General features: G+C 40.4%; 1 protein-coding gene across 6 annotated transcripts in view; it reads left to right on the top strand.

Annotated features, from left to right (window-relative positions):
- Positions 1 to 12,981, top strand: part of zgc:173742 (DNA topoisomerase 1) — a 48,627-nt gene that overhangs the window by 15,741 nt on the left and 19,905 nt on the right. For all 6 annotated transcript variants that reach the window (XM_060878166.1, XM_060878170.1, XM_060878165.1 and 3 more), the window contains 5 exons: positions 912 to 1,033; positions 5,977 to 6,099; positions 9,326 to 9,513; positions 10,499 to 10,643; positions 12,491 to 12,634. In XM_060878166.1, coding sequence (XP_060734149.1) covers positions 912 to 1,033; positions 5,977 to 6,099; positions 9,326 to 9,513; positions 10,499 to 10,643; positions 12,491 to 12,634 — 722 coding nt within the window. The remainder of the gene's footprint in view (positions 1 to 911; positions 1,034 to 5,976; positions 6,100 to 9,325; positions 9,514 to 10,498; positions 10,644 to 12,490; positions 12,635 to 12,981) is intronic.

Raw genomic sequence — 12,981 nt, 5'->3', positions numbered from 1 at the left:
GCTCTGGATAAGGGCGCGTCTGCTAAATGCTGTAAATGTGTTATATTGCGTTATAAGTAATATATTGAAGATCTGAACGGTTTTTACTTTCATCGCCACGAGGAACTGCAATTTTTTTTATTCATAATTTCCTTCTATCTCTTTTTCTCACTGGGCACAGAGCCCATTCTGAGGTTTGCCCTGTCCGTGGTCTGGGTCAGCTGCTCTCTGAAGACTTGCTCCCTCAGTTAATATCCACTCTGTCACGGACAATAAAAAGCTTCCTTTAAAGCACGCGGTTAGTCCAGAGGGCAAAGCTCATTCGTCTTGTCTGGCTTGTAACTGAGAACGTGCTGCCTTTTTTTTTTTTTTTTTTTTTTTTAATTTGGAGTTTTGATTATTCTTGTCACAGAAGCCGCTCCCAGGAATGCATTTAAGCAAATACGTGCTCAGTTAAGCTGTTAGGTTTGTCCATGTATTATCCTTTCTCCTTGTCTTTTACCCACGAGGGCAATGCAAATAACAACAAATAGCATATTACTCACAAGATGGTGTTACCGCCTCAGAACGCAAGAAGCATAATAAAACTCTACACTCCCTGTCATCAAGCCGGACTACCGCTAAATAAATGTGAGCGAATGTAATGGAGACCGCTTTTACTGCCGTGAAAATATTGTACGTTTTGTTTAAAGGAACATAAAACCCTAAATTGTTGCTGGTATACTTTTGAATTCAGAAGCACTTTAGGTAGATAAATCAGAGGCGTTTTTTTTCCAAGCTTGCTTCCACTCGTAAATAGTTTTTCGATATCAAATGCCGACCCACTTAAGCACCTAATCGCTTCCACTTAGTAAAGAGTCAGCATGGTTTTTTTTCACCTCGCCGTATTTGTAGCCACATTTTGTTAAGCTCCACGTGTATTTGTGCCGTAGGCAAGCCTGTGAAGCTGAGCTTGGCTGCAGAAGAAGTGGCTTTGTTCTTTGCTCAGATGCTGGATCACGAGTACACCACTAAAGATGTGTTTCGTGACAACTTCTTCGCAGACTGGAGGAAGGTAGGTGGAGATGTTTACTCGTCTTCATATGGACCGAGAGATGCATACTGTGACGGTGAAGTGCATGGCAGTGCTGAGATTTAGACTGGAATACATGCACATGCTATAGCTAGGTATAGATGTACACATGAACAAAATGGCTGGGAACGTGGTCTAGAGTCGGTTCACCAGGAGAGACCGTCTACTTAGGCTTGGACAAATTAGTAACCCAGTAGATGATGATTACATGGCAGGGCTCATTTACCGTTAAAGGAATCGCAGTTAATAAGTAATCATCCAAAAACTATGATTTTAAAAAAGAGCAAAAATGAGCTTTTCCACCATTTATAAGGAGAGTAGAGGGCAGATGAGTCTTGCCAGCTGTGCGGTCAGGAACTGCTTGAAGGCAGTGGCAATTGCAAATAAAAAAAATAAAATCTGCCAGTGATCAAATTTTTTGTATGCTGTTTAAGATTTTCTTTTCATTCCCATTAGTTATACAACATGTACAATTTGAACTATTTTGACCATCTTCTGCCAGGTAAATGTACTTATATGATGACTCTGTGTTGTGTACGGCCAAAGGTATGTAGCCCTGGCCATCCCACACACATGCTCAGGACATCCCTTTCCAGATTTAAACTCCCTTTGCTTGTGTAATAACCTCCACTCTTCTACGGCGGCTTTCCACTGGACCTGGAAGCGTAGCTGTAGGGATTTGTTTGTTCATCCTCAAGAGCATTAGTGAAGTCGGGCGCTGATTCCTGGCGAGGAGGCCTGGGATGCAGTCAGCGTTCTAGTTCATCCCAAAAGTGTTCACCGGGGTCACTCGAGTTCTTCCTCAGCTTGGTCAGTACAGTCGCGCCTTTTTGCACAGAGACATCGGCATGCTGGTGCACGTCCGGGTCTGTTAGAGTTATCCACAGAGTTAATGTTAGCTATGTATGCTGACATCAATCAACTCGCCCACACAAGCTGTCTAGTCGAGAACATGTGAGATAACTCGCCAATTCCAGAAGGTGTCCGTTTAAACACTAAACCAAAGGCTGCACTTTTGGCATGTTTTTCTTTTTGTATTTTCACACAAGTTTACTCTCATTACTACTACATACTCTGTTCAATTTATTTTTTCCCCATTTTTAAAAAATACTTTAGTTTCTGACTAAAGCACCAGAGCTTTTCTGCTTTCTCTCGTTCAACTCTCAGCAAAAGTCCTTATTATATGAGTCCTTATTTAACTCTCTCAAAACAAAAGTATATTTAAGTACAAACTGCTTTGATGTTAGTGTGAGATGCTGCAGCTTTAACACTCGCTGCTCATTACCAGTCCCACTGCCTGCTGCAACACACACTGGCTTTTAGTCAGATTAATTAGCATGCAGAAATGATATGTGACCTTTTCAGAGCTGGGAGCATGTAGGTGAGTGGAAAAGCTTCCCAGATCACATAAAGAGCAGCACAAATCAGACATATTCTTACATTTAAACATGTCGTGAAAAAAGGTGCTAGCCAAATACACACGCACACACAGACACACACACACAGGCGTCTCTCCGGTCTTTATTACATTGTTAGTTCTTAGAACTAGACTGTACATTTGACTTGCACTTGCTCAGTAATAACTTGTCCACTCTCTCTCTTTGTTTTTTTTATTTTTTATTTATTGCATTACATGAAGCCTCTTGAGAATTATTTCCTGCTGTGGTAGTTTGAATATCTGAGAAGATTTCATACTTTAAAAAATTCATACGTGGATTTTCAGAATGTGCGTGTGTGTGCGTGTGTGTGTGTGCGCGTGTGTGCGTGTGTGTGTGTGTGTGTGCGCCTTCTCTATTTTTAAAATGATCTTTTATAATACAACATGTACAATGTGGAGTGGTGCGGTGTACCACATTATGTATTATAGAAATGTGTTGAAAGGTATAATATTTTTATATAGCACACAAAGAGAGAGGCAGAGAGAGACAGAGAGAAAGAGAGAAACAGAGAGAGACATACACACACACACACACACACACACACACACACACAGAGAGAGAGAGACACGCACACAGAGACACAGAGAGACAGAGTGAGAGACACACACACACAGAGAAACACACAGAGAGAGACAGAGACAGAGAGAGACACCCACATAGAGGCCTTGAGAGAGAGAGAGACACACACACAGAGAGAGAGAGAGAGAGAGAGAGAGAGAGAGAGAGAGAGAGAGAGAGAGAGAGAGAGAGAGAGAGAGAGAGAGACACACACACAGAGAGAGAGAGAGAGAGAGAGAGACCGACACAGACACACACACAGAGACACACAGAGAGAGAAACACATACCCGGAGAGAGACACATACCCGGAGAGAGACACATACCCAGAGAGAGACACATACAAAGAGAAAGAGGTTAAGGTATAATGTACGCACGCATGGCACACTCAGCTAAACGGAATGAATCTGGCTCTTCAGCAGACAAATATTAAAAAGAGGAAAAAACGATCAAGAGGAAAGTCTATTCATTCTGGTGAAGCTGTAGATACAATAGAGATTTAAGATTAGAGCAAGCTGCAGTATCACACTCGGAGACATACAGCATTAATGATTTCACGATTTTCCATTAATCTCTTTATATGTATGGCCAACCAAGAAAGATTATTGAACTTTACATTTATTTCCCGCCTTCATTTTTTTTTAATCATTTCAGATAGATTCCTTTGGAGTTCTCAGATGTCTTCGGAAGTTTTTTTTTTCCTTCTTTTTCTCTTCCTGGTCATATATGCACGTCTGTATGAGGAGAGATGGATGATGGCTGGTTCACCGGGAGGCGAGAAGGGCACCCGACCCGAGCAGGGCCTACAGCCTATCATGCAGAATTAATTTCGTGCTGCTTAGTGCCCAATGCTCTCGAAAATGCGATTTGTATTAAGGCATTGATATGCTAATCCAGACAACCCCCCCTCCCCCCTACACCCCCAAATACGAACAAATCCAATTTAACTTTTTTTATTATAACACCGAAGCCTCGCCTCGCCTCAGTGAGCAAAGTCTCCGCCCACTGCTTCGCCGTCAGTCAAAGAGAGCGAGCGAGGAATTGAAAGATTGAAAGGAGAAAAGGGAAGAGAATGATACACAGACACCTGATGTCGTTACGTAACCTGATCTGAAACTGATGTAAGAACCACTGAGCACTCACTTTAAACTTTAACATCTTTTAGTTTTACTAATGGCATTCATTCATTTATTCATTCATTATTTCTATTGTTTAATTATTTAAACGAGTGCTATTTGGTGTAATTCCTAATTAAAAAAATAGCTCAATGCCATGACTTGGATTCGGCTGCTGTTGAGTTTAATGCCTCTCGGCACACGTGCGGCGCACCACAGTCGCTCTTGGAACACGGCGACTTCTGGGGCACCGAGCAAACAGTAATGAGAAAGCAGAAGGTTAAGTGGAAGTGCACACTAGAGAGTGTGCACAGATAGGGGTGAGGTGTCGATGTGTTTTAGTGCTCTCGCTAATTAGCTCACATTAAAGACCCATTTGCACTAATGGGATGCACAAGAACTCTGCTTACACGGCGTAGATATAACGCACCAGGGTTATGCCAGTAAAATGTGTTCAGTTATGTAACATTCTTTGCTTACAAAAGCACAAGATAAGCAGCTCATGTCATGACTGAATAGTAACAACTCTTTTTTTTTTTTTTTTTTTTTTTTTTCTCTTTTCTTTCATAGTGTTTCACGTTACCACATTTGACCAGACGCATTTACTCTAAACGGATACGTCACCAGTATGGAAATCAAAAAGGGGAGAACGGACACTTGTGTCTACTTTTAAACAGACTCGTGTTTATATCAGAGAGAGAAAATGAAAGCTGTATGTAAGAGAATGAAAGTCTTTCTGAGCTCATGCCTGTAGTCCGTCTCTGGTCCAACGAGACGCACCCCCACACACACAAACACCCCCACACACACAACCCCCCCACACACACACAAACACCCCCACACACACACCAACACACACACACTTTGATGACTCCTGCATATTTACACACTTATTTTCTAATTGAAGTGTTGAATGATTTATACAAATTGTTCAATACATTGGTGACATTGAGGTCATGCTGCAATGATGTCAAAGCTGATTCATTCATCATAACGGCTCTTTGAGCTGCTGCACGTGTCAAAAAGGCCAAACACTTTGCAGTCCATTTCACTCCTCGTTTTCTCTGTCTCTCTCTCTCTCTCTCTCTCTCTCTCTCTCTCTCTCTCTCTCTCTCTGTCTCTGTCTCTCTCTCCCGCGCTCATGCACGAGCTGCCCCACGGGAGCTGTCGGGGTGTGTGTGCGTCTGTTAGTGTGTGAGCGAGTTTGCACACGAGAAAAATGGACAGCATGAGGCAGCGGTAGAGAAGTATAGGGTCACTGTGGTAAGAGAATCAAATTGAAATTGCATGTACGCGGTCCCCTGGTGCCAGCCCCCAGGCACGAAGATTACAGTGATTTGCTGTTAGAGAGACATTTAACAACATGAAAAAGAAACATTGTGATATATAATACAACCAGGACCACGTTAAATTGTCCCCTGAGCCGTGACCTTCCCCACGGTTCAAACCGTTTCTGCCCTTGTTTTTTCCTGCCCTCCTATGCGCTAGGGATGGAGTGATCATTAGCGACGAGGCAGGTCAGTGCTCTGATTTTCTCCAGCGGTTTGGATTAGCATGAAGATTTGCGGTCCATTAAGGCTGCTATTAACCTCCTATTACTTTAACCTGATGCAGGGAACGAATTTGAAATCGTTAGCTGTTCTTTTATTTTTACAAAGACACGGTTTCCTATAGATGTGACTCAGTTCACCGTTCTACGATACCTGTGTTTGGTTTTTTCTATGCTACCAGGGGATGTAACTCATTATTGGAGACACTGATTGACGTGAGTTTGTGCATGTGTGTGTTTGTGTTTGTGTGTGTGCGCATGAGCAGGAGATGACTCTGGAAGAACGGATGCTGATCACGGACCTCAATAAGTGTGATTTTGGCGAGCTGCATGCCATGCACCGGGAGAGAGTAGAGGCAAGGAAGAACATGAGCAAAGAAGAGAAACTGGTGTGTACTCCAGTGTCCAGAAACATTCAATTCAGTTAAATCTTTTTTTCTTTTTTTTTTTTTTTTTTTTGTATAGCACTTTTAACAATGGACATTGTCTCAAACAGCTTTAACAGAACATTCATTCATTCATTCATTCATTCATCTTCTACCGCTTATCTGAACTACCTCGGGTCACGGGGAGCCTGTGCCTATCTCAGGCGTCATCGGGCATCAAGGCAGGATACACCCTGGACGGAGTGCCAACCCATTGCAGGGCACACACACACTCATTCACTCACGCAATCACACACTATGGACAATTTTCCAGAGATGCCAATCAACCTACCATGCATGTCTTTGGACCGGGGGAGGAAACCGGAGTACCCGGAGGAAACCCCAGAGGCACGGGGAGAACATGCAAACTCCACACACACAAGGTGGAGGCGGGAATCGAACCCCGACCCTGGAGGTGTGAGGCAAACGTGCTAACCACTAAGCCACCGTGCCCCCCTTTAACAGAACATAAGAAATATAATATAAAAAGTTCAATATTAATATTGATGAACAAGCCTGAGGTGACTGAGGCAAGGAAAAACTTTGGTGGAAGAGGAAGAAACCTCTAGAGGGAACAGGCTCATAAGGGGACCTCATCCTCATTTGGGTTGCATTAGGGAGTGTAATTATAAATTGTTCTAAACACCAGAGAGTGGTATTATGAATTATGTCTTTTCTACAGTCATATACAGTCTGACAATTGTGTATTGATTAGGAGGTCGTTGTCCTCAAAGAGATTTCAGATGTTCAATCTTAACGCTTCGTGAACTAACAAACAGACAAATTCCAGTTTGTTCTTAACATTACCATCCAATGACTGTCGGTGGTATTGCACATTTCAGGCATCTGGTATCTTGTATATTATTAGAAAAATACACCAATCGCCTCTGCGTCTTTTCTTGAAAAGGTGACCCAGGAGGTGTATGCAAGGGTGGACAGTCTCTGGACATATAAGAGCTCTAATGTGCTGCCCAGTTCTATGTTTTAGTTGCATGGTATCCTAATTAACTATGCAAAAATGGTGGTAGATATCATAAGGTCATAATGTATAAACAGCTAATTAATTGCATTAAGGGAAATAAGTATGTTTATAAATTCCCAAGGAGAGGATGACTACCTGAGGAAGACTGTATTATCCTCCTCTTTAGGAGAAATGACTAATACAGAGTTGTTGATTAATCTTTTGGCTTTTATTGCAGTTCAGGTAACAGCACGTCATCAAACAATGCAATTGTATAAAACAAATGCATAATTAATAGAACGCTCGGATACATGAGTCACACATCCCATGATGCAAAGCGTCACTTTTTTACACATCGTGGGATGTGCGACTCATGTGTACGAGCGTTCTATTAATCATGCGTTTGTTTGAAGGTCAGAGGTCCCAATCTGTCTACCGCAAAGATTATAAACAGTGCACGCTGGGCCTTATAGATCAGGAGAGCAACAACCGACATGCGTTATACGGCTACACAGCCACATCATAACAGCCGAAAAGAGCTCTTTATTAGCTTTCAAGTGCCAGCAGCCCCGTGCTGCAGTGATATACAGTGGCGGTTAAAGTGATGCTCCAGGTGCTGCAGTGGAGTTTATGTTTCACTCCATCACTTTCTGCAGGTCAGAGACATTGAATATTCCATCAGATTTATTCAGAAGAATTTATTTGGTGAATCCTGTAGTATCATTTATTAGCAATGTAAACCTCTGTAGCATTTCTGATTTTTTTTATTTCGAAATTAAAGAAGAAATCCAAATATTTTTTGAATGCACATGGAAAAAAAATGTTGGCACCCTTCTATTAAAGAAAAATTCTATTGAACATACAGTATGTGGAAAGAGCTGAAACATACAGTGCGGAGACGGCACCCTTTAAAACATCAATACCTGTGGACAGGTGCAGTAAGTGTCATTGAGAGTTACAGAAGATTCTCGGTTGCAGTGATTGCCTTAAAAGTTTGTGCAAAAAGATATTAACTTAAGGCTACTGTCATTTTTGTCCAGGCCATTTTTATTACACTTCTGTTACACCACAGTTCAAAAGTAATCAGTTTTCAGAAAATTTGTAAGTGTCAAGTTATTTCAGTGACCAGTATGGGTTTTTCTTTCTTTTACTGAACGATACCAATAATTTTATTCGTGTGTTTTTTTTTTTTGTTTGTTTGTTTGTTTTTTTTTTGTCTTAGAAGTAAGTCATTCAGCCAATAACAAGAATTGAATGGAATTGCGAAAGACTGCGTTTTTCTTTTCTTTTGAAAGTCACGTCTACAGCAGGTCAGGATGGTTAATCATATACGATTGCACAGGTAGCTCTAAATCCACCCTCTCAAAATTATTTTGGTGCTTTTGCTTTTCAATTTGGTGCAAAACACCACGAAGCGAAGGATAGAAAACAAACAACTTCAATATTAATATCAACTCACAAAAATAGAAATGGTACCTTATTGTTGATGCTTTCTTTTTTTTTTTTTTTTATATCATCTTTTTTTTTTTTCGATCGAGTTCTTTACTCCAGTGGTTTGTTTTTGTGTCCTAGTGTTACTCCCTTAAAATGTTTTCAACCCTGTTTCTCCCTGCTCACAAAGAAGACCAGAAGTGAAGAGGCTCACTTGCTCTTATTACAACCCTGTTGGTCTACTGTTGTTCTCTGTATGCTGGTCTTCTTCAAACTGCCTTAACACACTTACAGCTAGATTTTTAACAGAGACAAAGCACTGGTCTTAGCTCCACAGTACGTACATTATTGACCTTTTCCATGTTTAATCTCCGACCAGAACGCTGTATTGTAATCAACCACTTCTGTCTGGGGACGAGAAAGTGTAAAGAAAAGCCTTTTCTTGAATCCCCTTTAACATGAGGTCTGCTCCGTTTTTATCAATTTTTAGCACTTAAAAATTTTCATTTTTTATTTTTTTATTTTTTTATTATGATGACATTATATGATGTTGTGTACAGCATTTTGGATCATCCATTGTTGTTGAAATAAATAAATAGATAAATTTGAACTTGACTACAGCTGCTGTGTCTCTACAGAGGAGACATGGACTTTACAGTAATCATCTAGTGCTGCAAACACATAACGCTGTAAACCGTGCTGGCAAAATGCACAGATCAATAAACTAAGCCACTGTGTCATTCAAACCTGTCAAAGCTCCAAGTCGTGTTAAGACACTTCTATGTTTCTACACTCCAGGTTATTAAAGAGGCCAATCAGAAGATTCTGGAGGAGTACGGCTACTGTATGCTGGACAAGCACCGCGAACGCATCGGCAACTTTAAGATCGAACCTCCAGCGCTGTTCCGAGGCCGAGGAGAACATCCTAAACAGGGCATGCTGAAGAAGAGGATCCAGCCGGAGGACGTTATCATCAACTGCAGCCGGTAACAGCACATGGGGGGGTACAGACCTTGTCCTAAACTCTCCTTGTGCTGTGTTTTTTCAACAGAACTATGTGCTTATGCTTGCATTTATTTTTCTATATGGATACTGCTCCATATTTGTTTGAACCTATACATGCAGCAGCTTGTAAAAACCCTTGAAATGATGAACTTTTGACGTTTTCTACTGTATGTACACGTTCAGGGGAAAAGTTCAGGTTCTCCTGACTTTTTCTCAATCACAAAAGTTCCCACAAGTTACAGAGTTTTGCGATCCATTCAGAGCCACTGATCTACATGTACATTTCTAACCTAGTACACTTCTGGAAAAACGTGACTACTACGTATTAAAGTAAAACTTTAAGGTTTCACTTTGATTTATCAACAGCATCCTCACAGTCGTCAGCCGTGGCATTTAAACACGAGCCCTGTCATCATCATTATCTCCGTTCACGCGAACCCCGTGGGAGATGATCAGCGATTGATTCAGTCAGCATTGTTTGGTGTCTGGATTTATTTTTAGTCGTATTCACAGTTGTATTAGGTCACGTATGTGTCATTTTAAAACCTTCGGTCTGCTGTGTTTTGATGATGTGACAGCTCAGGTCGAAATCTCGAGAAAATCGCACTGTCTGCAAAGATTTAGACCTGCTTAGGCAAAGTAATGACTACTGCGGATGCTTGCAGGCAGACCGCCAAGGAAGTAGTTGATATAACTGGCATGTTGTTGTGTTGAATTATATTAGTGTGTTGTTCATATGAAGACACAGTGACCACCACTACTCTTGTGTCATACCGTATGAGGTTCTAGGTTGGATACGTACCTGAAAGACGGCACCGGTATATTTTCTTGCTGTTCATATCAAATATGGATTAAGGTTTAGCCCAGAAATAGAATGTGCACATGCAGGTTTCTTCACACCTAATATACAAAATAAATGTTTATTGTCCAGCCATAGTCTTTGTATGTGATTTTACTGCCCCACAGTGATTCACGTATTCCAGTGCCCCCTGCTGGTCACAGCTGGAAAGAGGTACGGCATGACGACACCGTAACCTGGTTGGCTAGCTGGACCGAGAACATCCAGGGTTCCTGCAAATACGTCATGCTCAACGCAAATTCCAAACTGAAGGTACAATCTCACCCTCTCCTTCGTGGTGATTTCTCTCTCCACCCTCACGTCCCCTCTTTCACCCATCCTTTCCCGTTTTCACTTGTTATTTTCTCTAAGCATGTCAATCTGTATTTGCACCCCTTGGTTAATAGATTAGTTATGATGACATTTAGCTGTAGTGCCGGGTGCTGGTTAATCAAAACAGACCAGAGAGCGAAGTGTTTTCTGCGCCAGCGTGTTTCATCCCGTCCGCCTCGCCGCATGCTTCATCTTGTCATTTGTTTCGCTCCATTCGCCGCCTTTCTCACACACAATCAAATCAGGATGCAAAGCAATCAATTCCATCATTACTCAATTACCCACATGTCACAATAAGCGAGGTTATTCCCACAGGACTAAAGCTTTCGAATGAGTTACGAGCTGCACCTTCCCCTCTTTTTTCTTCTATTACTGCAGCTCTGCCTCACTGCCTACGTCTTTTTTTATTTTTCTCTCTTGCCTCTTCCCAGTGCCTAATTTCCTCTCTATAGTCATAAGCATTATACGTAGTTGTCGGTTACTATGGCAACATGCGATGTGTAGAGGGCAGCCATATTGCTTAGACCATTAAATTCCTGCATGTGTCATGCTTAAATAAATCATCTCTGAACCAGAGGTGAAAAATGAACTGGCCGAGACCCAAAAGCAAACCATGTAAACGTCACTACTTTATTTATTTCTACTCACATTTCTGGTGTGAAGATATCAGGTGTGTCTAACTTAGAACTGTAGAAAAGTCCATACATGATGCATGAGGTAATGTACGGTCGCTTTATGTCACACATCCTCACATCCAGTGTATTAGGAGCTGTGCATATGTCACCAGATCTCTGGTGTAAAGGGGCAAAGATGATCAGTGCTTATTTATTAACAATGTTAACTGAGGTGATGGTATGTAAGTATTATGTACATGATTATTGTTGATTACTGCTAGCTGTTATTTACCGTCTAAGAAAAGAAATAGTATAAAATCATTTTAAAGAAATTGTTACTGATTGTCTCAATATATTTTAACGTATTGTAGGTATTGTCAATTAATTTCTTTATTCTAAGTAACTTTTACCAATTTGTGTTAATATTGCATCATAATTTAAGACAGGAAAAAAAACAACATTTTATAAATTGAAAGATAGAAATTTTCATTCATCAGTTCATTGAGATATTGTGGTGTTCAATACCAAAATTTGAATAGTCATTTTTATTTCGGGGAAAAAACCTCTATGAAAATGTGGAAAAATGAATGTAAAAAAAATTGGTTTTGATCCTACTCTACGATCTCGAAGTATGTCGTGACCAAATTCAACACGTTATCAGTATTAATTCAATACAATTTATTTGTATAGCGCTTTTAACAGTTTCCCATTGTCTCAAAGCAGCTTTACAGATGTATGGAAACAGAAGAGAGAGAAAAAGAAATAAATATATAATAATAATAATAAGAAGAAGAAGAAGAAGAAAAACTAAGAATAAAAATAAATAAGTAAATATATACAATTAAAGTTTAAAATTAATTAAAATTAACTTAAAATTTAAAATACTATATATCTATCCCTAGGTATAAAGATATATATATATATATATATATATATATAATTAATTAATTAATTTTGTGTTACTAATGTAATTATTATTGTTACAAATGTAAAGATTCAGTGCAACTTTGTAATGTCAAATCAGACGTAGAATTTCTCCTTTCTATTAATAAAGGTTAGATATCACTAAAATCAAAAGAAGTGTATTGCATCATAATTGATCACAACATTGATTTTGCGATATTTCCCAGCTCTGCTTAAAGATGAACTTCATGATATTGCATCGTGTTTCAGGGAGAGAAGGACTGGGAGAAATACGAAGTGGCTCGCAAGCTAAAGACGTGCGTGGATGCGATCCGAGCTCAGTACCAGCAGGATCTGAAGTCCAAACAGATGGGAATAAGGCAGAGAGCTGTAGCCCTCTATTTCATCGACAAGGTCAGTTGGGCCTGTGGTGGAGAGAGAGAGAGATCGTGAGCGAGCGAGCGAGCAAACACATTTTCTCTCAACCTGGGCTTTAGATGTAAACCTGTAATGATTATCTTTAAGGTCTTTGATACTAGAGTGTATTGTACAATATTCGGATCGACGGTTCCTCCACAGTTCTTTTGTTCTTTTCATCACTGACTTATATGTAGTATGAGTACAACTTCCCTGAACTTAGTGAAAATTCTTCATGGCATGGATTCTAAAAGATGTTTGAAACATTCCTTTGAGATCGTGCTCCATGCTGACGTGACTGCATCACGCAATTCCTGCAGGTTTTTCATGTGCACTTTCATGCT

Source organism: Tachysurus vachellii, chromosome 9 (assembly GCF_030014155.1).
Source record: "Tachysurus vachellii isolate PV-2020 chromosome 9, HZAU_Pvac_v1, whole genome shotgun sequence".
NCBI lineage: Eukaryota > Metazoa > Chordata > Actinopteri > Siluriformes > Bagridae > Tachysurus > Tachysurus vachellii.
This window is presented reverse-complemented; position numbering and strand designations above follow the sequence as displayed.